The 21707-nt window shown below is 47.4% G+C and overlaps 1 protein-coding gene across 1 annotated transcript in view; it reads right to left on the bottom strand.

The window, feature by feature from the left end:
• COL20A1 (collagen type XX alpha 1 chain) overlaps positions 1 to 21707 on the bottom strand; it is a 139561-nt gene that overhangs the window by 9510 nt on the left and 108344 nt on the right. Inside the window, exons 28-36 of the mRNA XM_066624730.1 lie at positions 18568 to 18621; positions 16276 to 16371; positions 13660 to 13713; positions 10838 to 10891; positions 10125 to 10178; positions 8747 to 8818; positions 6674 to 6709; positions 2318 to 2384; positions 1411 to 1599 (exon numbers count right to left, since the gene is read on the bottom strand). Of these exons, the coding sequence (XP_066480827.1) occupies positions 1411 to 1599; positions 2318 to 2384; positions 6674 to 6709; positions 8747 to 8818; positions 10125 to 10178; positions 10838 to 10891; positions 13660 to 13713; positions 16276 to 16371; positions 18568 to 18621 (676 nt within the window). The remainder of the gene's footprint in view (positions 1 to 1410; positions 1600 to 2317; positions 2385 to 6673; positions 6710 to 8746; positions 8819 to 10124; positions 10179 to 10837; positions 10892 to 13659; positions 13714 to 16275; positions 16372 to 18567; positions 18622 to 21707) is intronic.

Here is a 21707-nt window from a genome sequence, read left to right as displayed (position 1 = left end):
GGGTGATGCACTCAGGGTGGTCACTCGGGGTGACAGCACTACTGGCCAAAATTGTGAAAATCTGAGTATTTTTGACTGATATTTCATGCAGAATGCAATAAAACAAACCATCTTGAAATATCTGTATTCTATCAAAGGTTATAGTCAATTAACCAGAAAAGAAAAACGACTGCTTTATGTAATAAAAAGTTGATTTTTTAAACTTAAAACTGACCAATGAGACTGTTTGTTCTGAGAGCCAATGAGGTATTATGACACAGCAGGGAACCAATAAGGTGTTAGTATGAGTCAGCTCTTCTTTCCATGTATCAAAGCTCATACTAAAACTCTTATTCAGTTGTGTGAGCGTCATCAAGGTGGCCACTGCTTTTTGGTTGGTTACTGAATTAATGGGTGACCTAGACTGTTCTATATTAAAATGAGTAGAGTTAATGGGGGTGACACCAACCCAGCCACCCTGGGTTCCTTTAGGGAGAAGGGCAGGATAGAAATAAAGTTGTTTATTATTATTATTATTATTATTATTATTATTATTATTATTATTATTATTAGTGATACCACAGTATTTAGGCTGCACACATGATATTGTAATATATTCTCCTTATCTAGTACAGGAGGAGGTCCATCATGGGGGTGACACAATGAGCTCTCGCACCCTAGTGACCCTAGTGACAACGCAGTATGTGAGTACAGGATTTTACCCTAAGAGATGTCTGGGGTGCCTTAAATAGGTCCAGTGGTAGCAGCTGGTTGAGGAATAGGGAGACCAGGGGGGTGCTTTTTAATTGTTTAGGGTGATCTGTACCTTCTGTTTGACCCTAGCTTCCTGAGTTGACATCAGTGTGACCAGTCTGTCCACAGATACCAACAGAACTGAAATGTCAAACTTGTCTCTGAATTGAGGAAATCTCACTTGGATCACTCCAACCACATGCACATTTTTGTGTAATGAGGTGATCAGCCATTTGAATGCAACTACCAAGATGGTGTCCCTTCAAAACTCATTTTTAATCTTACACCAAGTTTAGCCCAGGCTTTGTGCAGGGAAGCCTGAATCTTGCTGTAGGGCTTCACAGTTCTACATTGAATCAGAAGTGTAGCTACGGGGGGTGGTGGTTAAGTATTGCAGGTGCCACAACGCATCATAAATGCTACCCTTCCCACTTGCCATTGGAGCCATTCTGGGCAGTGACAACAACTCAGTTGTTGGCTCTGACTTAGCTGTGATGGCGAGTTACTGCACTGCCTCCCCTGTAGTATACACTATTGCATTGTAGTAGTAGTATAGTACTACTATAGTATAGTACTACTACACATTATAGTAGTAGTATATACTACAGCATTGTGGAAGGCTTTTTCAGCAGATCCTGTTCAGGAGCAGGTCAAGACTATGGCCAGTGCTTCTGATACCTCTTTCTCCTGGATATCCATCTCGGCCTGGCTGGCCGGGCATCCCAACTTCTCCTCTTTCTCCTTTCATGCCAGGGGGACCAGGAAGACCAGGTGGCCCAGGTTGTCCAGCTGGCAATTTATCCTCCCAAATGGGAACTGGTTTCTGTGAATGTTCATGGATGTACGTGTCAAACTTCAACACGTGAGCTAGAAGCAAATAGAAAGCAACGTCAAGAAAATTGTCTCTCTGAGTTACAACCTCCCTGTTCTTCAGCTTGTACACTGCTGCCAACATTTCCCAGAGTGTTTCTTTGGACAAGCATCCAAATAGTTAAATTATTAGAGCTGCAAGACTATATGCACTTACCAGGGAGGAAGTTCCACTAAAATCAATAGGGCTTACAAATGCAACAATTTTGTATTTCAAGGCAGGCTACATTTTGCAGTTTGGTGACATTGCTAACACTGACACAGCCCAGGAGTTAGAATGCATGGAGAACATATAATTCTTGCACACTTCTCGGGTGTTAAAGTTAAGTGTGCCTCCAATCAGGAATTTAGCGTGGGGAAAAGTGCATTAGCAATCAGGCATTTGAGAAACACAAGTGTAAATAATGTGGCGGAAACTTCTCCTGGATAAAACTAATTGACGTGGAAGAGTCTAAAACAAAGCTATAATGTAGTGTGCTAATCCTGATTTTGATCAGATTACTAGAAGCAGAGACCCGGAAGGGATCAGAGAGTTATCACAGTCTTGCTCCTGTGGCGAAATCCGTATAATCCAATTAGCAGGGAGGATTCTGGCAATGTTGGTGGACTTTTCTAAGGCTTCCAATGAAGAGGCGGAAGCAAAGCAAAGCCAAGGGCAGCCACAGCAGAGGAGGGCAAATGGGTTGTCCAGGCAGACAGAGAGGATTGTACTTACACTGAATGAGGCGTTCGCAAGCCTGGTTAACCAGATGATAGATGGTTGCTAAGGACTGCGCTTCACCCTACAGGGAAAAAAGCATCCACAAATCAAAGTGTTCTGAAAACAAGGGAAAAGCTACACAAAAAGAGGTACTGCAAACCTACAGTTTAGTTGACTTGGTTCAAACTCTCCCTGACATGCTAGCTTTTTATTGCTGCATAGGTCGCATACTGCCATGAACACTGAGATGGTACAGTCCTGAGCCCAATCCTGAGCTGTCCAGTGCCGGTGGTACGAGCATTTTGCCAGTACTGAGAGTTGTAAACGTGCCATAAAGCACATTTATGGTACCCTCCATGTAGGAACTGCTGGCGCCGGCCCAGTGCCAGTTGGTGCTGAGCCCAGAGCTGGACAGATGCCGTCAGGAGCAAGGGAAGAGCTCTTGGCAGTGGTAAGGTTTGTCGGGATAGGGGGGAGGTGTTCTGGGGTGGAGAGAAGGCAGGGGAGGTGGGGCTGGGGGAGGAGCCAGGATGGGAAGGGGTGGGACTAATGGAACCCTGTGGAAAAGCCTAGCACGGAACTCCTCTTCTGTACTGACAAAACAGCCTGCACCAGTGGTGGGATTCAAATAAATTAACAACAGGTTCTGTGTCCTAATGACCATTTTAAGACATATGAAAGGCAGCGGGGCTTCGAAGGTAAGTTAGTGAAAGCAGGCAAGGCTGCAAAGGGGGTACAGGGGGACATGGGTGTCTGGATAATTGATGGGAATACTGGGGGAGCCCCAGTACAGGGACCAAAAGAGTACACCTGTGGGCCAGGCAGAAACCAGTTTTAAATCTTGCTCTCTTGTTGTCACTGTGCTGTGAAACAAGGCTGCAATCCTATCCACACTTTCCTGGGAGTAAGCCCCATTGACGGTGCTGGGACCTACTTCTGAGTAGACACGCACAGGATTGGGCTCTCGGTTCCCCTGAACTTCTCCTGGGTCGAACCTTTGCTCTTTTTGCAGGTTGCCACATTATCACGGAGCTCCTTTTGCTCAAAGATCTGCCTGAAGGGACCAGACTTGGTCTTTGGAAATGTAGTGAGGCCTTTCAGTTTGTGCCAGCTTTGAGTGGCTTTTGGCTTGGAAAGAATTTTTAGGAAATGATTTTAATGGGCCTGAAATGGAAAAGGAAACCATTTACTGCATGTGGGTTTTTTATACGGTAACCCACCAGGCACCTGCATTGCTAAAATTGCTAAATGGCAGAGAAACATTTGGGGGAGATGGAAAGAAAGAATGAGGTATGATTGGAAAAAAGATACTGATCCTATAATTTGGGTCAGTTAGCACAAATCATTGGCAGGATGTTGCAGCTATCTCTGGTTTTCTGCCCCTGACACAAAAAGCATTTCTCTGTTGTTGTGAATGAAAGCCCAGGAAAATCAGGTTTAGGAACAATTTCTTTGACTCAGTAAAAAAATGGGGGAGGAATGAGTGGGTAACTAATCAGACAAGGTACTCTGTATTTTAATCAGGTGCACATTTGATATGCAACATTGATTCTGGTGTGCACTCTGCAGTCGTTTGTCCCTTAAATGGAGCACTTTGTGCACATTGAAATCCGGTGAATATGTATACAATGTATTGGTGTAGCTAGAGAAAGTGCAAAGCACTAAATTTTGCAGGAAGTCTTACCTTGCTGTGCAAGCAGCCCCTCCCATAAGAACAGCCCTACTGGATCAGGCCATAGGCTTCCTGTAGTCCAGCTTCCTGTATCTCACAGTAGCCCATAGTCCATAGGCTTCCCATAGTCCAGCTTTCTATATCTCACAGTAGTCCACCAAATGCCCCAGGGAGCACACCAGATAACAAGAGACCTCATCCTGGTGCCCTCCCTTGCATCTGGCATTCTGACATCGCCCATTTCTAAAATCAGGAGGTTGCATATACACATCATGGCTTGTAACCAATAATGGATTTTTCCTCCAGAAACTTGTCCAATCCCCTTTTAAAGGCGTCCAGGCCAGACGCCATCACCACATCCTGTGGCAAGGAGTTCCACAGACCAACTACACGCTGAGTAAAGAAATATTTTTTTTTTGTCTGTTCTAACTCTCCCAACATTCCATATTTTAGTGGATGTCCCCTGGTTCTGGTGTTGTGTGATCCCCTTCCTCTCCAGAGTCATTCTGGGTGGTGGGTGCAAAATGAAGCCTCTGTTTTGCTCCCACAACTTGGAATGGCTCCAAAGGGGAGGGGCTGCTTGCACGGCATGGTGATGCTCCCTGCAAAACCTAATGCTTTGCACCCCCTCTAGCTATGCCACTGATGCAATATACATCAGTCATTCAAACCTGCTTTGCATCAAATAGGTATTTCCTTGTGTGGATAAGTGTTCTGAACACAGAGTACCAGCAAGTGGCTAGGCAGAACCCTCTGTTAAAATAAGGCATTGGGTTTAGCACAGCCCTAGCTCACTGGAGTATGTCATATGCTGTACCCTTTTTAACACCAAAGAGTGGGGGAAGAGACTAGTATATGGACTGTGCATGGGAGAGTATGTGAATTTCTGGGTCAGAACTCCCCTCTACAATCCTCTCCCACTGGTCTTCCCCACTTATCACACTGGCAGAAGTATTTTCATCACTACAGCAGACTGCTCCCCTTGTCCCGAGGTTGTAATTCATACATTTGTTCAACACTCGCCACCAATGGATAGAGACATCCTCTCTATGACTGTCAGACTGCCTGTTAGCAATACACATTCCGCTGTGATTTTCTAAAAACCCTCTTCCTATTTGTCTCTCTTCAGTGTACATTAGCAAATAGAAAATGTTGATTTTAAACATCAAGAACGCTTTCCACTTGAGGCCCCTAAATTGTTGGAAACATTTTGTGTTAATAATCTACTGCTCAAAGCAACAGTAAATCTAAACACAATTATATCCACCCATGGATCTCGGAGAGACATTCAAGCAGAGGGTTCTGATGCTTAAAATGAATATGAACAAATACAGTTATTAAATGTATTCATGTGCTGAATATTTAATAACACCTGGTTCCAGTGGTCATTCTGCTGTCATTGAATAACCCATCCCTATTTGAAGCCCTATCTCATCTTTGCGAGTGTGTGTGTCACAGCAGGTAATAAAATACAGCAAACAATTTAAAAATAGACATTGCTATTATCCATAGCAGCTCAAAACAAAATGAAAATTGATCCCTGTATCAAACTGTGAGATGTTTGATGACACAATCTGGATTGATGCGTGGTCTCTACACAAAATTAAACCAAAACTAGGCAGGTTGCCCAGGAAATAAAACTTAAAAACGCTACCACATCACAAAAACTTCAGAAAGGAAAACCGAGAAGGGGCGCAACGGAACAGCTTTGGAAAAACCCAGAAAATTCAGGTGCCACGGAAATGATGGGAAGCTGGCCTGGTCCAGATGTTTGCTGCTGTAGAGGGAATCTAGTGGAAGCTTAAAGTCAGAGGCATAACTAGGGCAGAACCTGAGGGGCACTTGTTCTGGATGTTACATCAAGGGAGGTACGTGACTGCCCCCAGGTTCTGCCCTAGTTATGGAGGAGGCATGGGCGCTTCACACCTCCTGTCCTTCAAGGCTCCCCCTTGTTCCTTCTCCGGTGATGGCTTCCCAAGCAGAGCCTCCACAGGAGAAGGAATGGCAGGCACAAAGCTGCTGCAGCAAGCATCCCTTCTCTGGGGAGAACCCGGAGGTGACATAACATGATGCAATGTCACATAATGCCTTGCTGGGGCAGTGTGTTTTGCCTCTGGTTAAAGCCTACCAGTTAGTTAGTACTGCACTTCAGTACTACTTGAAACAGTCTGAGAAGCAGAAGAACTGAAGAGTTTGCCATGAGGTTTTCTATCAACTAGTAAAGCCACCCCCTAGTGTTTATTCATGTGAACGCAAGTAATTTGACGACCTTCTGTTTTACTGTTAGCAGCAAACTACCAGGGATTGATGGGGATCATTCTGGAAAAAAGAGGATCTTCTGCCATAAGACTCTGCTTAAGTTATATCCATAGCCCTGTTTCCAGCAGTAAGGACTAGGGTACCTTCAGAAAACTACATTTCCAATAATCTCTGGTGCCTGGAATGCTTCAGTTGTAGCATTCAAAATGCTAGGGAGGATGAAAGGCAAACTGGAAAATGGCACTCACTTTTTAATTCCTTATCAGTAAAATACCTTTGTTTGCCAAGTTAGTGATTATAAGCTTTGGTACTATCATGATGCTGAAGCTTTTAGCAGTGGTTCCTGCACCAGTTGAGCACATCCTCCTTTGTGAGTTTTATGCAACAAAACCTTGGGTGGCAACAACAGCACATCAAACAAGAAAACCAAAGAGACTCACTTTCTCTCCCCTTTCGCCTTTTGGACCAGGCAACCCCTGAAGGATAAAAGAAAACAAAAGCAATTACAGGTGTTTTACTTGGAGGCAGGGAACAAAAATGAAAAGGTCACTTTAATTTAGAATGAAAAAAAAATCCACCACATTTCCAGTTGCCTGCTCATGCGATTCTCGGGGGAAAGAGGAAAAGCCAAGAACATTTCACACCAGCCCCTGCAGGCAGATGCCAAGGGAATGGCAGAGTTTTCATGGCCTCCTGTTACCCTGCACATGCTGGATCTCAGAAGCTAAGCAGGGTCAAGCCTGGTTAGTACTGGGAATACCAGGTGCTGTAGGCTTATACCATAGTCTTTCAAGACTGAAGGTTGCCAACCCTTACAGGTTTATTTTATCTCTTGGGTGAAAACATTTTCCTGTCAATAGTGAACAAAGATCTTCAGGGTGGGAATGCTTGGCAAAGTAAAAATCTCCCCCTCCTGATCTATAGTGCAGTCCTGTACAGGGCACTCCGCAGCAGAAAAGAAGCAAAATACCAACTGCTAAACAAGTCCAGATTGGTCAGTGCCTGCATGGAAAACCACCAGGAAATCTTTGGGACACCAAGATGAAAGAAAGGTGGGATTTGAACTGTAATAAAGGGTTGGATGCAGAAAAGAAAAAGGGGCAAGGCCTTCCAGAAGGTAGCAATTGTTCATGCTATCAGTGGTGTAGTTAGAGGGGGTGCAAAGCACAAAGTTTTGCAGGGAGGTTCCCCATGGTGTGCAAGCAGCCACCTCCCTTTGGATCCATTCTAAAGCTCCCCCCACCCAGAATGGCTCTGAAAGGGAGGGGAAGGGACCGCTTGTATGCCACAGTGAGGCTCCCTGAAAAACTTTGTGCTTTGCACCCCCTCTAGCTACACCACTGTATGAAATACATAACTGGTGGGAACAATGTGATGGTGTTGATTTTTTATGGTGATGATCGCCTGTCCCCCCTACTTGCAACAAATAGTCTCAGACACGAGCAAAGCTGTGTTCCCCCAAGTCAGGGAAGAAGTGAACTCATTTCTGAGACAATCCAAATGCAACAGGACGTGCACTCACCAAATCTTACCATTGTGGAAATGTTTGTGTCTAAATATGCAGAAACTAAGTATTCACAGGCCAACACACATTTTGCTTTCTTAAAAGTTAGACCTGTGCCTGGATATGTCTGGGGTGCTGATTCCAAAAACAGCATCAGTTTTGCTCTATCATGTCTAGTTCCAGAGATATGGAAAAAACCTCATTAGTGAATGGTGCAAGCAACGTGCAGCGCAATCCTAACCCCCGGGTTAGGCCGGCGCAAGTCACTTGTGCCAACCCAGGGGTGTTGCTAACATGCCGTAAGGCACTTTTGCATAGACTCAGGAGAAGGGGAGGACAGCGCAAGGAGCTGTGCTGGCCTCTCCGCGCCGGATCTAGGACCAGTGGGTAAATTTGCGTCGGCCTAGGGGCCTGGGGGGTGTGGGGAAGGCAGGGAGGAGGTGTTTTGGGGCAGTGGGAGGGCGGGCGGGTAGGGATCAGGGGGTGGAGCCAGGATCCAGCAGTTATGCCAGATCCCAACCTCATTCCTAAGTGGCATGGAGTAGCCTGTGGCTGCTCTGGTCTGACTAGACTCATTGGGGCCAGTTGTGACATGGGGTAAGAGGAAGTTTTCCTCTTGCCTCAGATTGCGCTGATTCTGGCCCCAAACGTGTGCTGGATGCAGCGCAGGCCCACTGGCCTTCCTGCTCCAGCGCAAATTAGGATTGTGCCCTAAGATGCTTGAACCAGTCACTAACAGGGCTATGCTGTATCTCCAAAACAAGTTGTGGCAGGGCAAAATTGACATTCTTTTTTTGAATCAGCACCTGTACAACCACCATAAATTTTCTGACCCTCAATTTTGCGGACCTGTGAATTGCTATTTATTTGGACTTCTAGCCTATCCCATTTAAGGGGCTGAGGTCAAGAAACAATGTTAGTTGTCCCAAACCTGTGATGCCAGTGCAAATATCTGTGAAAGTGAACCTCCTAATTGCTGAGACCCAATGCTAGAGAAAATGGGACTTACCGTCGGTCCAACTTCTCCTGGGGGACCCTTCTCTCCAGTGCTGCCTGGGGCACCTGCTATCCCTTGGAAACCCTACCGAGAGGAATGAAGAGACGGAACTGCTGAAGGTGTCATGGGCTGACTAAAAGGCACAGCTGCTTGTGGCTTGAGGGAAACCAGCAAAATTAGCTTGCGCAGCACCGGGGAGGGAATGATGCCCTCCAGGTTTGTGTCAGCGCCCCAACCTGCTGGGAATATCATATTAAGAGTGTCTCGTGGATGACTCCTGCTCACTTCATTTCCTATTAATGTCATAATTCACGGGCAGGAGAGCAGGTCAGAATTGTGTATCCAAGAACGGTGCAATGGGATATTTTCTCCCTTCAGTTTTTAATGGCTTCTTTATACAAGAAGAACATCTAGCTTTAGTCCGAAGCATCTCTCTCTCTCTCTCTCTCTCTCTCTCTCTCACACACACACACACACACACACCCCAACTTCTACCTTCTTCTTTTGATTCTCTCTCTCTCTCCCCCCCCAATACTTTTCTCCACTCATTTCTCTGGCCCCTGCCCATCCTGTTCTCTTCCTTCCTTCCCCCTTTCTGTGCCTGAATCCCTTCATGAAAAATCAACATGGAAACCATGAACTGAAGGCAAATGTCCACGATCCTTTATGACAGAAACAGTCACAATGCGCTAAATGTTAGTGGTCATTTCCCACAGTAGAGGTGCCTTGCAGGGACATGCGAAATGGGGGCAGCAGGTGAGGCCAAGCCGCCCCACCAGAGTCCTTTGAAAAGTACAGCCGCCTTGTGAGGTATACAAGCACTCACAGCCCATGTGCAGAGCAGCAGCACTTTTCGAAGGACTCCGGTGGGGCGGCTTGGCCTCACCTGCCACCCCCCACACCACACGTCCCTAGTGCCTTGTGAGCAAGGCCCCTTGTGGTCCGAATCTCTGCATACCCCTTGTTTGGAGAAGGTTCGCTGTTCATTTGTTCCTCAGAATGTGGCTAAATATAAATCAGAGAGTATGAAGCTGCAGTCATCAGAAAGTTTCCACATGGGAGAATAAGGACAGGGGGGCTTATTGCGATTAGTCCAACCTGTCTTTTCAGCTGCAAGGGAAGGGAATGTTCCAAGAGGAAGAGCAATCCCGCAGTGACACTTGGATGCCGAATTTGGCTAACGGGAGGTGCCAAAGGCACCGGGACCAGGTGGCTTCCCAGCTCTTGCCGAACAGCTGCCGAAGGTAGAGGCTGCATCTCCTCAGTGGGTATGGGGGCATCGAGGATGTCATTCTGTGCCTTCAAGCCCTGAGGGAAACTCAGCTGGACCTATTCCTGGACATGAATCTTTGGAGTGGAAATGTTACATTTCCCATGACTGAACTCTCACCCTCGGTCCCGGTGGTCCGGGCGGCCCAGCTGTGCCTTCCAGTCCTCGAACGCCCTGTAAAGCAAGGCATAGCAGTGAATGAAAAGCCCACGTTTTAAACAGGAGAGGACCGATGGGGACATTGTGCTATGATATGCTGAATTGCTCAGCACAGGTCAGAAGCATGACAGTGTTGGTGGGGTCTGCAAGGTGGGGCTCCTTCCCTACTCAAATGGAAGAAACAAGCCCAGCTGCACCCATGGTATCTCCTGGACTTGTGAGAAATCACAGTTTCTCTTAGATTCAGTGGCAACTGAAGTTGCCTGAAAGTTGTCAGGCAATGTTGTATCTCCCTGGAGAGGAAAAAAGAAAGCAATGCACATTTGACAGTTACCTGTATCCCTGGGCTGCCACTGTCTCTAATCTGTCCCTGGGGTTAGGCAAGGTGTCGTGTGGTGTCCCAGAGTGCTCAAACAGACTTCCGATCCTCCAGTTGTACTGTTTAAAGGGCCTTTGGAGGCTCACAAGGCTTTCCAAGCGTTTTGGGATGCTGTGTGAGGCTCCAGAGTGCCCAGGTAAGCGGGGAGGGGGTGGCGCCAGCCTTGGGGGTGGGCACCAATGGAGGGGGGCATGTTCTGCATGAGACACACCCAGGGAAGCCACTGCTTAGATTTGTGATTCAAGACATGGTGGGCGTAGGTCATTTGGGGATTTCGCCTGTCCAGGGTTTTTACCTTTGATCCTTGAATTCCATCTCTGCCTGGAGCTCCCTGAGGACCCATAATACCCTGCAGACAAACATAACTGTAACTCAGTAAGCACATTCCATGTTGAAAGAGCACCTGGTTATGAAGTCAACACCTTAAGAGTTCAATGAAGCTAAAAAGAATAATCCAAATATATTTACTTACTCGCAATACAGTTCATCCCTTTCTGCACACACAACCCTCTTTTTCCTCACTTTCTAGCTCCTTAACCTTAAAGATCTTAGCTAGGATCATGTGGTGCCAGGTGCATAGCAAAATGCCCAGGCTTAACCTGCAAAGGGAAGCCAGTGCATGTGTCCAGGTGGAGGTGCACAGATACTGTAGCTTGAACTCTTGAGTGTTGCATGTGTGTGAAAGCACAGATCATATCTTTTCTTAAAACTGTGCACCTGTGGTTAATGAAGCATGTAAGCCTGGGCACAGTTGATTTATTTTCAAACTGTCTGCAAAAATGTGACCTTCTAAATTTGAATGATGTGGAGCATACATGATTGCCAATAATATATTGGTCATGAATCACCATTTTATTCATAAAGGAACACTCTGCCTGGCTGAGTGACCTCGGCAGCAAGAGAAAATGGAGGGTATGATATTTCTAGCACAGCAAGTTCATTAAGATCCGAACATGTGGAGCGTGGACTGGTGCAAAGTCTTAATGCAGGCATGCAAAATGCTCAGGAAACAAATTAAAAGATCGTATGACTGGATCTGCATTTGCAAACTTCCTCACACTCATCGTATCTCTAAGATTACTTCTGAACCAGTGGCATCACTATGAGGGTGTGGGCCACATCAAGTGACGCGTACGGGGGGGTGACGGTGACACCCTTACTGGCCCAAATTTTTTAAAGTTTGATAATTTTGAATAATACAGGGTGACCCCCCCAAAAAAAAACAGAACCCACAAATCTTTGAATAAAACTGTTAATTTTAATTTTTCTTCTTTTTTCTTTCAGGTATACAAGTCGACTTTGTGCATGAAATACTGGAACAATAATCTTCCCCAATATGTCTTGGTCAACCAAGGAAAAGACATTTTGCGTGGAGGCCTATTTCGCCAACAAATCATAAAATTTTTATGGGTTCTGTTTTTTTTTTTTGTGTCAGCCTGTACCATCATGTTTTAATATCAATTGATGTGTAACTTCATGCAGAATGCAATGAAACAAACCACGTTGAAAATCTCTATTCTATCAAAAGTTATAGCCAAGCAATGGCAGCAATTATACAGTGAGCAATGGCGCATAACCATGCCCACCACCTGGGGCATTGCCCTGCCCACTGGCATGGAAGGAGGCCCATCATAGGGGTGATCTGCCTCCCGCATCAGGTGACACAAACCCTAGTGATGCTACTGTTCTGGATCCCAAGCCCCGTTTTCACCAGCAACATTTACAGGAATCCTGTGCGTTCTGGCAGTTTTAACAGTCTGAGAAAACTTCAAGGACATGCAGTCTGCACCAAACACACAATTTTGTGTTTCCAATTTTGATGGTGTGCAGTGATGTGAGTATCCCATGTGGCCGCAGAAGGCCCACATACCTATATGATCGGACCTTGAACACCCCCAAAGCCGTGCAGACCCGCAATAGAACTGTCCAAAGTCTAGTTAGTCATCCAGTACAATTTGGTGCAGTTGTACCACAAGTGGAGCCACATATCCACCACTGAATTGTGGTTATTTCAGAACAGTGACACATCTACATATTGGGTTTCATTCGAACCCCTTCTTGCTTGACTGCTGCGTCCTGTTCATGCAATAGGGGAAGAGGCAAGATTTTTTGCAAGCCTTTCTTTCACTTTCAGTTGCCTGTACCCCAAAAAAGCCCCCTAACCCACCAAAACAAATTTCTTCAAAGTGGAGGAGGCTGGAGAGGGTAGGGGGAATTGCTGGAAATAATACCCCTTCCCTCTTGTCTGGAGACTGTGCTCACACAAGAAAGAGTTCCGGCACAACCCATAGTACTGTAAAGTAGTTTAAGGTTTAAGCCATTTCTGCCCAATGTTGCTGGGCAGAAATTAACTTAGGGCACAATCCTAACCCCTTATGTCACATAAGGGCAATGCAGCTCTGAGGTCAGGGAACAAACATTCCCTTACTTTAAGGAGGCCTCCGTGAGTGACACCCAACTGCAGGATGCAGCACACGTCCCACTGGCACTGCTATGCCAGTGCTGGGAAGCACTGACATGAGGGGTTAGGATTGTGCCCTTAGTTTAAAGAAGTTCCCATGTTTTAAAATAAGAACATGTGCAAGTAAACCCTTAATCATCTAATTACCAGTGTATCTTTTGTACCCCTTCCAATCATTTCCATTGTTCCTGCTGTTTTTGAGAAGTGAGTGCTGAAGCATGGTTAGAAATTGATCTATCAGGTTATCATGTTCTCCCTCTCACTAGTCTAGTCCCTGCTTGGTCAACATCACGTGACCTCTCTCTTTAAACTAGCTTATCTGCCTGCAAAATCTCCATAATTCTTTGCCGACCTCCTAAGGCAGCTCCGAAACGCCATATAATTAATGTTTACTGAACTCTGGGGGAGGGGAATACCAAGCCAGTGTAAGGCACTCTTGCCAGTTTCCTAGGGAAAATGTCAGTTTCAAAACAGAGCCAGAAAACCACAGGGGGAGACCTCAAGTGTTGCTTAGGAAAGTTGTCAGGCAATGTTGTAGCTCCCTGGAGATGAAAAAAAGAAATGCAGTGCACATAATAAACTTAATAATAATAAACTTTATTTATATCCCGCCCTTCTCCCTAAAGGGACCCTAAAGGGACACATTTGACATTTACCTGTATCCCTGGGCTGCCACTGTCTCCTTTGTCCCCTTTAATCCCTGGGGGTCCCTTGAATGAGAATGACATGATATAATTATAGCATATGGTATGCCACTGATTCTTCAGTAGCCTGTCCAGCATCAGCTTCTGAGACAGACCACTGACCATAATCATTCCCTGTGCTTAAAACTCTAGAACATTTAAACAGAATGTTCAGTCTCCTAATAATAATAATAATAATAATAATAATAATAATAATAATAATAATAAAGGCATTTATATACCGCCTTTCTTGGTTGTCAGATTTCTCTTCAGACTTTAATTCAAGGCGTTTTACATAGGCAGGCTGTTCTAAATCCCCATAGGGATTTTTACAATTAAAGAAAGGTTCTATCTTTCAAGAACCACACAACATTTCAGATGGATCTTTTATGGTCTGTTATCACTTTCTGGCCTCCAGATTCCTCCCACGCAGGCTGACAAGCAGCTCCTTCATCTCTCCAAGAGCAGGTGGAATAACTCAGCTGGGCTTGTCAGCTGCTTCAAGGTCTCGCCATTCATGGTGCCGGTGGCCTTGAACTGGCAACCTTCGGATGTTATCTTCAGGCAAATGGAGGCTCAACCCTCTAGACCAGGCATGAAGTGAAACAGTGGATGGACATGCTGTGTTTTGGCAACTAGGAAAACCAGCTTTTCCAGAGCCTGGGTCTGGTCACAGGTTTTGGAAGCCAATAGGAAACATGTACTCTTTTCATGAAAGGTGTACTAGAATAATTCATATTTAACCACTCAAAACAAGCAGGCCACAGCATGTGCAATGACAGGCTGAGCACCACGTGGGCTTGTAGCACCAAACGAGATGTGACAGTCACAGGTCTGCATTTTTAAACCCAGATCTGCCACAATCATGAAGAAACTGTGGTGGGGTGGATGTGCGGGCAAAGGAGTGTGTGCCTGAGGGGGAGAGAGGCTGGCAAGGCTTACTAGGCTTGTGCCCAGTCACATGCTACAAGGGCTGGGCAACTGTCAGCTTCAAGAAGCAGTAAGTCCTTTGTACCCTCAAATTCTTTTCCAGCTCCAACCGGAAACCAAACAGGAGAAGAATTCTCAGTTTACCCACCCCCTCCCAGCACGCAGGCCCATTCCCATCCATCCACCCAACCCCCTAATCTCCAATCCCACTTTCTTTTCACACTTACCAGGATTTGGGGGGGGGGATTCAGACTGGCTCAAAAAATTAGACAAGCTATTTCCATGGTTTTGTTTGGGGGACGATGATGACTGGCTTATTTCTGAGACAATGTGAGATAAGTAGGAGAGGGGACGTTGCCTATCTCTAATAACAGGTGCAGAAACCTTCCTTCATCTCACCACAGTTCCTCTTTACCAGGTACTTTTCTCCCACTGGCTTCCAATTCTGCAGATGGGAGAACCTACAGAGAGTAAAGCTGCAGGAAAGGAGAGGATTCAGCTTTCTCACTTGTCAGTCCCTTTTGCTCTTCAATTTGGACTATATGATTCCTACATCATGATTCCTACATGATGATCATGTAGTCATTCCTACATCATGACTGTATGATTCCTACATCATCCTACATCCTATTATTCAGTTTGGCTGTACTTGTCGTAAGAGGCGACTAAACAGCCACCGGGTAGATGGGACTCGTCAGCCTGGAAAGGCAGCTCATCTGAGAGAAGGAAAACTCTGACCCTAAACCTCCACTGCCTTGTGGCTACATCCAGTTATGGAAAAGGCTTCAGGAGTCAACCTCGAGGCAAAATCCGGAGCCAGAGTCCCTGAGGCAGTTCATGGCTGAACACAGTCACGCTCTGGCAACTCCTGCGACGCCGCTGGAACCAACCGTATTGGCCTCTGCCTTTCCACTGGACCATTTCAGCGACGTGGAGAGGGGGGATTTGCTGCATGGGTAACAGCCTATCCTCCATACCTACTTTACCCAGGCTTTGTGCACTGGAGAGGACACTCTGTTCCAGAACCACCATTCAGAGCGTGACACCATAGTCTTCCGAGACTGTGACACCATAGTCTTCCGAGACTGAAGGATGCCAACAGGGATTCCTACAACTCTAACTGAAATACAGTGCACAGATCTGCCATTACATCTAGCTTGGTCCATTACATTCATGTACAAAGCTATGCTCTCTTATAGAAGCTATCAGCGCTCTCTCGCTCTCGCTCTCTCTCTCTCTCCAGGGTCAACCCAGCCATGAAGGAGATGCAGTGGCAGATGGCAGAAGTCAAGGAGGTCACCCTTCACCCCAAGTCTGCTGCTGCCAGCCTCCAGCTTGCCACATATGCAAGCTGCATTGACCTGCTTCTTGCTCACTAAAAGCAAAAAGAAAACAGATCATCCCCTTCCTTAACTGTGCTCTGGGGCAGTGTTTTATCCAAACCAGGAAGTGCAGGACTTCTGGTATTATTTCAAGGGACCACACGAACCAAGGTGGTGGACATGGGGGAGCATGATGTCGGGCAGCTGTCCCTGGTTCTCTTCTACAGGTGCATACCAGTTGTTTTTTGTTTTTTTTAAATTGTGGCCTTAGCATCTGTTTCAATGACACCCCATATTATCCCAAAGGGGAAAAGAAAATGAACAAAGAATGACTTACTATGGGGCCCTGCACAGTCAGCCCTTGAGAACCTGGTGTCCCTTGATGTCCTCCTGGACCTTCTGGTCCAACTTGCCCAGGAGGACCAGGCTCACCCTAAAATCACCAGGACAGAGGAAAAAGTGGAAACGCATTCAAATGTGTTGAGATTGCCAGATTTCCAACACAGTCTGCATTTGTGCCAAAGACTGTAACCGGATGAAGCAGTTCCTATTCCCTCAAGAGTATGGCTGACAATAAAATGGATGTCTATATTAGAAACGCATGTCCAAAACACAGAACCATTTGCTTTAGAAAACAGAATTAAGTGGTAGAAAAAATAATCACCATGAATGTTCTTTAAATACACTGATGCTTACATTTTTTTTATTTGAATATATCAAGAACAAGTCATTAAACAATGAAGATATCTCCCCCTGAAATCTCTTTGCTGCTCCTAAAATCTGAACCCACATTCTTGCTTTGTGTAAGGATTACTGAGGCAACAGAAAGGCAGTGGGCAATTCAGTGGCATAGCTAGAAGGGGTGCAAAGCACTAAGTTTTGCAGGGAGCCTCACTGTGGCGAGCAAGTGGCCCCTCCCCTTTGGAGCCATTCCAGGTGGTGGGATCAAAACAGAGGCGTATGCTCCCCCTGCCTGGAATGGGGGAGGGGAGTTGCTTGCATGCCGTTGTGAGGCTCCCTGAAAACGTAGTGCTTTGCACTCCCTCTAGCTATGCCACTGTCATGAACGTTCTTTAAATACACTGATGCTTACATCTTTTAGGTCCAAATTTTAACCAAGTTTCCAGCACTGGCATAGCGGTGCCAATGGGGCGTGTGCTGTGTCCTGCAGATGGGTGGCACTCACGGAGGTCTCCTCAAATGTTTGTTCCTTTACCTCTGAGCTGCATTGCCCTTATGTCTGCGCTGATTAGGATTGTGCCCTTATTTGAATATACTCAAGTGATTAAACAATGAAGAGAATCTACCCCTTTCCCTTAAATCTCTTTGCTGGTCCTAAAATCTGATCCTGCATTCCTGCTTTGTGTAAGCATTACTGACGTGGCAGAAGGCAGTGGGCAACTGAAAAATGTTAAATAGCAGCTGGATTGGATTCACTGTGGAGCAGAATTACAGTGGTGAGGGGCTACTATGGTCCCAATCTAGATGTTCCCCCAGCTGCTATTTAGCATGGGAAAAAGCTCCCAAGTGAGCCAATCAATTTTGTTTTGAGCTGTTGGCAAATAGCAGCCATAGGTGGGTGGGTGGACAAAGGGGATCAAACCGTTATTTAACCTTTTTTTTGAAAGCACACGCTTTCAAAGCACATACTACAAGATCTCTTTAACAGAAAACGAGCTTGGATACCAGAAACCAACTCCAGATTACCTACAAGCAATAGCCTGATTGATGGTTCTGCTCTGATGTCCCTCGTTTCTGAGGAGTTCTGTTAAAAGGCTGTGACGTTTGTTTATTTTATTCTGGACAGAAGTTGAAATCTACACTTGGTGCAGCTCCCTTTGACTGTGTCAATCACTCGCTGTTATGAATAAGGATGGCACAAAGCTTGCCCAAGTCACAATGGTGATGGATTTCAACATTTCCGAAAGCTTTCAACATCGCAAATCCAGGTGTTTTCATCTGCTGAGCTACAGCATAAAGCTAGCTAATTTCTGAAGCTGTCACATTGATTTGTGGGGAAATCTGCCACCGGCACTAAAAAGCAGTAATATAAAATGTAGTGTCAAATCTTGGAGGGCCCAAAAATAGTTTGTAGGAAAAGAACTTGTCTTTTTGTACTGCTCAGTGCTCGGTCATTAGATGGACTAGCTCTCTGACATTCACCATGTCAACTTCAGGTTCATTCCCTATAAAAATAGGCAAAGATGATCTCTACTACATTCACCACCTGTAAATGGAATGGCAAAACTGGGAGGAGATATTTTCCTCAGATTTACAACAAGCAGGACTTTTAGGATAGGGAGATATTCACACATGTAATCCCCAAGGTCCTATAATGGCTTCGCACTTAATTTTACCAAATCTACAGTATGAACTGGTCCTAAGACCCACACACTTTCCCCCAACATGTGTGATTCTTATTCATGCTGACACTAGAACATTAAGTGAAAGGAAGCACTTGAGGTGATATGGTGAAGTCTGAAGGTGTCCAGGGAAACAGTGGCAGGGGAACAAAATAAAGCAGAATTTCAGGGCACAGATTTGGCGCTTGAAAAAGCTTTTCCAGGTTGCCACTTCTCCCCCCCCCCCCGAAACAGTCATTGACTCTCTTAGATGTCACACAACTTACCTTGGGGCCTGGCTCACCTTGTTCCCCCTGTGGTCCTCTCCTCCCAGGACTGCCCTGAGGAAGAATCCACAAAATTAATTTCTTAACATAGTGCTAGCATTAGGTCTGAGGGTGCCCAGACCAAACCCTCTGTGTTCTTGGCACACGGCTATTGCTCCAGGCCTTCCTGGGTAAAAGAAGCTTTGGATGGAGTAGTGGCAGTTAGCAACTGCAGCCACTAGCACCTTTTCGGGCTCCTCCAAATGCCAGCAGCACAGTCACTAAGACCGGACCTGTTTGAATTTGGATGCAATGCCACCTGCAGGTCTCTGGAAGGCAGTCTTCTTGGCATCAGAATGGAGAAGTGCCACTGTAATTCTTCAGAATGCATTGCCTGGCATGACATTTGGCTGCTCTCCAGAGGCAGTTTCTGGAAGGGACCATCAGGCCCAGCTGGGGAGACTGTTTGGCTGGGGGGTGGAGTCTGCAGGCCTGCCTGATTGCTCTCCTCCTCCTCTCTCCCCAGGTACTTTACAGCTTGCTGGGCTTGCCAGAGGCTGCTCTCCAGAGGCAGTTTCTGGAAGGGACCATCAGGCCCAGCTGGGGAGACTGTTTGGCTGGGGGGTGGAGTCTGCAGGCCTGCCTGATTGCTCTCCTCCTCCTCTCTCCCCAGGTACTTTACAGCTTGCTGGGCTTGCCAGAGGCGCGAGCCGAAGGGCAAGAGCCAAAGGGCTCTTGGCCCGTGGCTCTTAGCCTGGGGCTCGTGCCCAGAAGATCAGGTGCCCTCTCCATCAGCAGACCAACTAGCAGTAGTCGGATACCCTCCCCGTCGGTGGAGGCAGGGGAGAGAGGAGCAACAATTGTTTTTACAGCAGAGGATCCGCCTGCAGGCCAGTTTCGGAAGGCGGGCCTCGCCACATGTGTGTGCTCTTAGGAGGGAGCTCAGGGGAAGGGAAGGGTGCCACTATCAAGAGAGTGACTGGCCAGGGGAGATATGGCGGTGGGGGTCGGACAGGCCGTTACAGGAGAAGGAGAGTTAATCACAGGCAGATCATCTCCCCTTCTGGTCCCTCCCCCAATTCTTGGATGCCTGGTGGTCTTGGCGGTGAGTCCCTGGATCTGAAGCTGCTACTTTTGAATGCCAGGTCGGTGAATAATAAGACCTGTATCATCCAGGATTTGATTCTGGATGAGAAAGCCGACCTGGTATGCATTACGGAGACCTGGCTGGACGTGGAGGGAGGCGTTAGTCTCTCTGAACTTTGTCCGCCAGGCTTCCAGGTGTTGCAGCAGCCAAGATTGCAGGGACGGGGAGGGGGAGTTGCAATGGTCTATCGTGAGTCCATCTCCCTCACCAGGTGCCCTGTCCAGCAGTCTGCTGGGTTCGAGTGCCTGCATGTTGTGTTGAGAGGACCGGACAGGATTGGGATTCTGTTGGTGTACCGCCCGCCCTGCTGCCCAACAGTCTCCCTGCCTGAGCTGACTGGAGTGATCTCGGGGGTGGCATTGAAGGCCTCCCGCCTGTTAGTGCTGGGGGACTTCAATGTTCATGCCGAGGCCCCTGCGGTAGGTGCAGCTCAGGATTTCATGGCTGCCATGACAACCATGGGCCTGTCCCAGAAGATCTTGGCCCCGACACATACTGCAGGACACGTGCTGGACCTGGTGTTTACAGCTGGGCATGGGGGCAGTGATCTGGATGTAGAGGAGATCAAGATCACTCCGTTGTCATGGACAGATCACTTCCTGGTAAGGTTTAGACTGGTTGCGACTTCCTACCTCTGCAGAGGCGGGGGACCATTTTCTATGGTCCGCCCCCGGAGGCTAATGGATCCTGAAGGTTTCCTGAGGGCTCTGGGGGATTTCCCCACTGCCAAGACTGGCGTCTCATCTGAGGCCCTGGTTGACCTCTGGAACAGGGAAATGTCCAGGGCAGTGGATGAGATTGCTCCGGAGCGACCTCTGCCACGTCGCAGACTCGGAGCGGCTCCTTGGTTCACTGAGGAGCTGCGACTGATGAAGCGGCAGGGCAGGCGTCTAGAGCGACGGTGGCAGAAAACTCGTGATGAATCCGATCGGACACGGAGTAGAGCTCATTACAGAGCCTACTCCGTGGCGGTGGTAGCAGCGAAGAAATCATTCTTCTCTGCTACCATTGCGTCTGCTGATAACCGTCCGGCAGAGCTGTTCCGTGTGGTGCGGGGCCTCCTCCATCAGGCCCCGCCAGTGGACCAGGAGGAATACACGGTCAGCCGCTGTGACGTGTTTGCACAACATTTTGCAGATAAAATCGATCGTATTCGTCACAACTTGGATGCCACATTGACAGTGTCTGACGATGTCCCCCTGGCAACTGCTTGTCCAGTGTTGTGGGATTCTTTTCAGCTTGTGCAGCCTGAGGATGTGGACAGACTCCTTTGGAGTGTGAGGCCGTCTGCCTGCCTGTTTGACCCTTGCCCAGCTTGGCTGATAAGAGCTGCCCGGGGGGGACTGGCTGAGTGGACGGGGAGGGTGGTCAACTCTTCTTTGGGGGAGGGGACACTGCCGCTTGCTTTGAAGCGGGCGGTGGTTCGCCCCCTCCTGAAGAAGCCCTCCCTGGATTCCAATGTGTTGAACAACTATCGGCCAGTCTCCAACATCCCGTTTCTGGGCAAGGTAATTGAGCGGGTGGTGGCGGCCCAACTCCAGAGGGTCTTGGATGAAGCGGATTATCTGGATCCTTTTCAATCTGGTTTCAGGCCGGGCTTTGGGACGGAAACTGCCTTGGTCGCCTTGGTGGATGACCTACGCCGGGGACTGGACAGGGGGAGTGCGTCCCTGTTGGTCCTGCTGGACCTCTCGGCGGCTTTCGATACCATCGACCATGGTATCCTTCTGGGCCGATTGGCCGAGTTGGGAGTTGGAGGCACTGTTTTGCGGTGGTTCCGCTCCTACTTGGAAGGTCGGTCCCAGATGGTGGTGCTGGGGGATGCCTGTTCGACACCCTGGCCATTGAGGTGCGGGGTGCCGCAGGGCTCAATTCTGTCCCCCATGCTATTTAATATCTACATGAAACCGCTGGGAGAGGTCATCCGGGGGTTTGGAGTGGGGTGTCATCAATATGCTGATGACACCCAGCTTTATCTCTCCTTTCCTCCAGACTCCAGGGTGGCGGTTGAGGG

Source organism: Tiliqua scincoides, chromosome 4 (assembly GCF_035046505.1).
Source record: "Tiliqua scincoides isolate rTilSci1 chromosome 4, rTilSci1.hap2, whole genome shotgun sequence".
In the NCBI taxonomy this organism is placed as follows: Eukaryota; Metazoa; Chordata; class Lepidosauria; order Squamata; family Scincidae; genus Tiliqua; species Tiliqua scincoides.
This window is presented reverse-complemented; position numbering and strand designations above follow the sequence as displayed.